General features: G+C 44.2%; 1 protein-coding gene across 1 annotated transcript; it reads right to left on the reverse strand.

Annotated features, from left to right (window-relative positions):
* Window positions 1–1,935: 1,935 nt before the first annotated feature.
* LOC309717985 (uncharacterized protein) lies at window positions 1,936–5,261 on the reverse strand (the record flags this gene model as incomplete). Its single annotated transcript, XM_082552925.1, has 4 exons — window positions 1,936–2,448; window positions 3,441–3,651; window positions 3,825–4,022; window positions 4,529–5,261. 4 exons carry the CDS (start codon window positions 5,259–5,261, stop codon window positions 2,187–2,189), a joined length of 1,404 nt encoding a protein of 467 aa, XP_082409051.1. The 3' UTR covers window positions 1,936–2,186.
* Between the last annotated feature and the right edge of the window lie 339 nt (window positions 5,262–5,600).

Consider the following 5,600-nt stretch of genomic DNA (forward strand, 5'->3'; position numbering starts at 1 on the left):
GGTCACAGGAAATGGTTGTGGCATATGGTGTCTCTGACTGCTCTTCCATCCTGTACGTTCGTGGGTGGGTCAGGATGTTCATCGTGTGGATCACTGCTGATGTCTGGTTCAGCTGGACAGTGTTCACCTCTAATCGTGGCAATGTTGTGTAGGATCACACATGCCACAATGATGTCACATGCCCTTTCTGGGGTGACCCTGAGTCTACGAAGGCACTGGAACCGGGCCTTGAGCATTCCGATGGTCATTTCAACTCTGGCCCGTGTCCTGCAATGGGCCAGATTATAACGCTGCTGTGGGCCCGGTTCAGGGGCAGGGTAAGGGGTGAGCAAATAGGGTAGACATGGGTACCCCCTATCACCAAGCAGGTGGCCAGTAAACTCTCCTAGGACAGAAGAATACATGTCAGTGCAAACGTCCCTGTGGCAATTGGTCTCTGTATATTTCACAGTTACTTCGACCCACCATGTCCAAATTTGGTGCTCAGTGTACATTCCCGGAAGATTCGTGAGTCATGTACAGAGCCTGGCCACTTGGCTTCCACATTTGTGATGATGTTGGCAGCATCACATATGATCTACCCAGTGCAGAGAACACATATTAGCATCCATTACCATGATGCCATCACTTGTTGGTGTGAAATGCTACAGGGAATTATGTACCTGTACATTGATGCTGTGGAAGGACTTCCTGTTCACATAGTCTCCTTCATTTGCTGAGGGTGCAATGATTGGAATGTGGGTGCCATCTATACAGCCAATCACGCCTGGGAACCCTGGAAATTTATGTACCATTTGAGTGGTAGTTCACGTATCACCACATCATGCATTGAGTTTTGTTCATCCTGATACCTGCAATTTTGTGGAATCCCTCTTTGATGAATCTTGTGGGTCTGTGACCGGGGAACACCACAAACGAGTGCAGGAGACGTTTCAGTGCTACTGTAACATTCCTGACTGCCCGACAGACGGTAGCCTTGGAAACGTGCTCAGCGTCACCAATATTGTACAGAAAGCTCCCGTTTGCAAAGAAACGGAGTGCGGTACAAAGAATATGTAATGGACTGAGCGATGTGTCACATGCGCAATATATGGCCTGAGGATATTATCCAAATAACTTATTGATTGTGCTGAGAAACGGTAACGTTCGCACAGGAAATCATCAGGTAATGATAAAATGTCCATACGCGCTCTGATCACTCTCTCCCGGCGGAGAGCTCTGCGGAGTATTTGGGCTTCAAGATCTACTGGCTCTTCAAGGAAGGGACACGCCATGTCTGACACTTCCTACTGTCAGGTTTCCGACAAAGAGGCGGGGTCAGTCAGGGTTAGTTGTAGTAAACCTGCTAGGGGGCAGGTTAGCTTCACGGAGTGTGTCGTCATAGTGACTCACTCAGGCTTCAGCTGAACTCGCTTTGTGAAACCGAAAAACCAGAGTTTTCGTTAACTCAGGGTATACTTAGTCAGACTTTGCACTAAACCGGCTTCCTGAAATAGGGCCCTGGTCTTAAATCCCCATAGATACAGGTGTTGCCAATCCAAGTAGACAAGGTGGAAACACTGGTACAATGGAAAAACCAGCACTCACCCGGACCATGACAGGGTCGTTGTGATTGGGTTTCTTTTTATTACTGTCTTTTTTGCTGAAAAAAGTGAAGTGAACTGAATTTCCACAGCTAGCCATGAGCGTGGCACTGATAATGTCCTTCTGAGGAGGGAGGCTTTCTATACAATCACTTGGAGGTCTGTATTTTGATTTGAAAGCTGTTGAATGAAATAATAACTAAATTCACAGAAAAACAATAATACAGTTCTTCATGAAAAGTAGTTTTTATTTGATCGAAAAAAAACATCATAAACACTCACAGAACCAGAGAATTTCTCATCGTAACATGGTTGAACCAAACCTTTTAAAAAAAACCAGTAGAATATTTCATCACATCATTTTAACTATGTGTAAAGTTCTCTGCAGCAACAAAGCAGCAGCTTCTTGCTCTGACCTTCATTTATTTGGTAGTGACAGGTAGTGTTGCACGCATTGTGAGTCCTTGGGTTACTGACAGTTACAGAACTGAGGACCTGCTGCATCTACATGAAAGTCCAGTCAGTTAGTCACATGAGGCACTGGAGGAAAACTGTATAATAATATAATTTTTGTTTGTATTGTTCACTTTGCACTCCTCAGGATTAGAATCGTGTTTCCACTCTTTCCCAAATGCAGTCGCATTCTTGCAAAACGTCCCTTTCGGGCATTGTGGTCATGATGCTGAACCTGTTCCTGGAGATCTCCTGCAGCTCCTTGATCAGTCCCTCCACAGATGGACTCGGCCAAGTTTTGTTTTCGTCACTTATAAGAATGTATGTCTGTCTCTTGATCAGCTCCAGTCGCTCCAGGTGTCGCAGCTTGTTGAGGAACAATAGGTCTCTTGTTGGTTCCTCACGGTGGAAGCTACAGAAGACAAGACAGGGAAAAAAACGTCAGCTCTAGTTGCGTGTTGGCAACGATAGGTCCATAATGGGAAATTGTTGAGACGATTTTCTGTAGTGTTTCAGTTGTACTTAAGAAATCAAGACAGAGAAAAGCTTCATTTGCAGCAAAATGTAAATTATGTCAGTTTCTCAAGTGAGATGATTTGATGCTGCAGGTCACACATAAACCATCAAATGGTTTATGTCAACACCCTGGTTAAGAAAGCCCGTCAGCGTCTCTTCTTCCTCAAAAGACTTAAAGACTTCCATCTGCCACTGAGGGTGCTCAAGAACTTTTACTCCTGCACCATCGAGAGCGTCCTGACGGCAAACATCTGCACCTGGTTTGGGAACAGCACCAAGCAGGACAGACGAGATCTGCAAAGAGTGGTGCGCTCAGCCGAACGCATCATTCAATCAGAGCTCCCTGACCTGCTGTCCATCTACACCAAGCGGTGCAAGACCAAAGCTAGGAAGATTATGATGGACCTCTCCCATCCCAACAATGGACTCTTCTCACTGTTGAGGTCTGGGAAGCGCTTCCGCTCCCTTAAGGCCAAAACAGAGAGAATGAGGAGGAGCTTCTTCCCCCAGGCTATTCGGGCCCTGAACCAGGTGTAGGACTGGACTCTCCCACACACATCGCTATAAGACTGGACTCTCACACACATCACAACACGCACCACCACACATTTCCTATAATTTATAATCTTTATAATCTCCTCTGCTATTTGCACATTTTTTACTGTAAATTTCTAAGTTAATTTGTAAATTTTGTAGTAACCTGTAAATTGTAAATACTGTAAAACTTTTTTCTGTCATTTAATGGTCAGGCATTGTACAGCTACAAGCATTTCACCCCCATGTCATACTGTGTATGGTTGTGTGTGTGTGTGTGACAAATAAAATTTGAATTTGAAATGGAACTTTTACTTTGTAATAGTAATATAAATAAAAATCTGCTGGGCATACCGTATCCTGAGAGTCTTGAGTTGAGGAAACAGTGTAGGAAGCTGTTTGCAGAGACAATCATCATAGCGGTTCTGATCTATGTCCAGATGTTCAACTCGCTGGAGTTGAGATGCAATGGAGCTCATCTGGCACATGCATGTGGATGTTCGCAGTGTCAGACTGGTCATCTGGCGTGGAAGGTCTTCCGTATAAGAGGAAAGAAAAGTCCCTCCTATAAGGAAAGAAACGACAGGACAGAAGTTACAGAAAACAGTTTTGGCCTGGAGCTTCACACAGCTTCACTTAAAAAACAAACAAACAAAAGGATGCATGCAAGACAACAGATTTTTGCTTACTACACACACTTACACACATTACAAAGATTAAATGCATGTTTTGACTCACCAATGATTGAGAGTGATTCCAGCTGTTGCAGATAACTGAGCCAGGAATAGAGGTTGCACTGCAGACCATCCCAGGGGTACCTGTAGTGGACAGCAAGCGACTTGAGTGAAGTCAGACCCCACAGCGCGTCCTCCGACAGGATGATTTCTGTGTAATTGACTAACTCCAAAGAGATCAGTTCTGGGCCGCCGTACTCTCCTACAGGATAAAAGAAGTGGTTAGCTAAACATTTAGTCTCTGTCAGTTAAGTTTAGCATAGTCACACAATACTGCACAACAGGCTGTGTGCTCACAATACTAATCAGAATAATATGTATTTATGAATGTAATCAGAATAATAATTCCTAAGGAAATTATGTGGGTTACAGTTGGTCCAAGATAGTAACAGTAATAGACTAAACTAATTAAATAATACAATATATTACAAGTACAGTACAGTTTCCAAAATTTAAGAAATAGCACTAATATATACAAATCGCTCAATTATAAACATCAAGAATATTACAGAGGTGAAATATATATAATAATTCAGCATGTGTGCAGCTCAACTGACTTCAATATGATGGGTTTTGTTCCAATATTAAGGCATAATGTCAAGAAAATATTGTATTTTCTTGATGAAAAGCTCTTGTCAAAGGTGTAAAAAGTGACTGTATTGGTTCTGATGCTTGCAAGTGTAAAATATAATCAGGAGACTGGCTTACCTGGGTTTTCTGGGTCCAGTGGGTAGAAGTAGTTGTTGGGCAGTGGCACTGGTGGCTCCCCTTTCATTCCCCAGGATAAGTGTTTGAGTTTCTTCAGGCTTAGCAGCAGGTTGTGGAAGATGCAAGAGGGCACTGGCATCATCCTCTCAAGCCTTTCACTTTCCTGCTGGTGGAACAGCAAGTACTCCAGGTTAACCAAGCGTGACACGCAATTGATGAACGCCACACTGTCGTCGCAGGACATCTGAATGTTGCAGACGCTGAGGTGAGTCAACCGCTCGACTAGTTGCTGACTCTGACACTGCACCAGTAACGGCTCAACCCAGGTGGCGTTTCGTACCCCAAGACTCGTCAGGTTGGGGAATTCACACAGGTTGTCTAAGTATTTCATCTTGTAATATCGCCGTTCCCTCACACAGACAATGGTGTTGAGTGATGGGAGGGACTTGCTGAGGATTTTCCAATCTTTGGATCCTAAATGTCGCACTGTGGCACGGCTGACCCCACGGCACTGCACGGTGTCCCAGAATCCAGATGTGTAGCGGGGAAAGTTGGAGAGTCCTGCTGTATAATCCTTCCACAGGGACGGGTGGTCGATGAGATCTCTGAAGTGTCTGCAGCAGAGGCGGGCTGTGTGCTTTTCCTCAGTGTTCAAGTAGCCGAACACCAAAACCCAAACTTCAGGTGGCAGATATGGTAGCTCCTGGACCTTCATGTTGACTGTTTGAGCCATTGCACTTCAATTCCTTACACAAATTCAACCAATGCAGAGGCCGCAGACCTACAATTAATAGTCCTTTGTCCCTGAGTAATCACACTGATTCGCTGAAATGTAGGAGCACCTGGAAAGGGAACAACAACAATTTACAATCCAGAGTAAACAAAAAATGACCAAGACCTCACTTAAGCTCTTTTTTTATGTAAAAGGTGTTTATTTTTGCCCCAAACTATTCAGGCAAGCCTCACACCTCCATCAAGACTGTAATATGAAATAACTATCCCAACGTCCTTGTGGGTTGCCATGTGAATTTAAAGAAGCTTGTTGAGGTGAAATTTGCTTGTGCCTGTGAGT

This window comes from Aulonocara stuartgranti (genome assembly GCF_965226115.1).
Source record: "Aulonocara stuartgranti genome assembly, chromosome: 11".
Lineage (NCBI taxonomy): Eukaryota > Metazoa > Chordata > Actinopteri > Cichliformes > Cichlidae > Aulonocara > Aulonocara stuartgranti.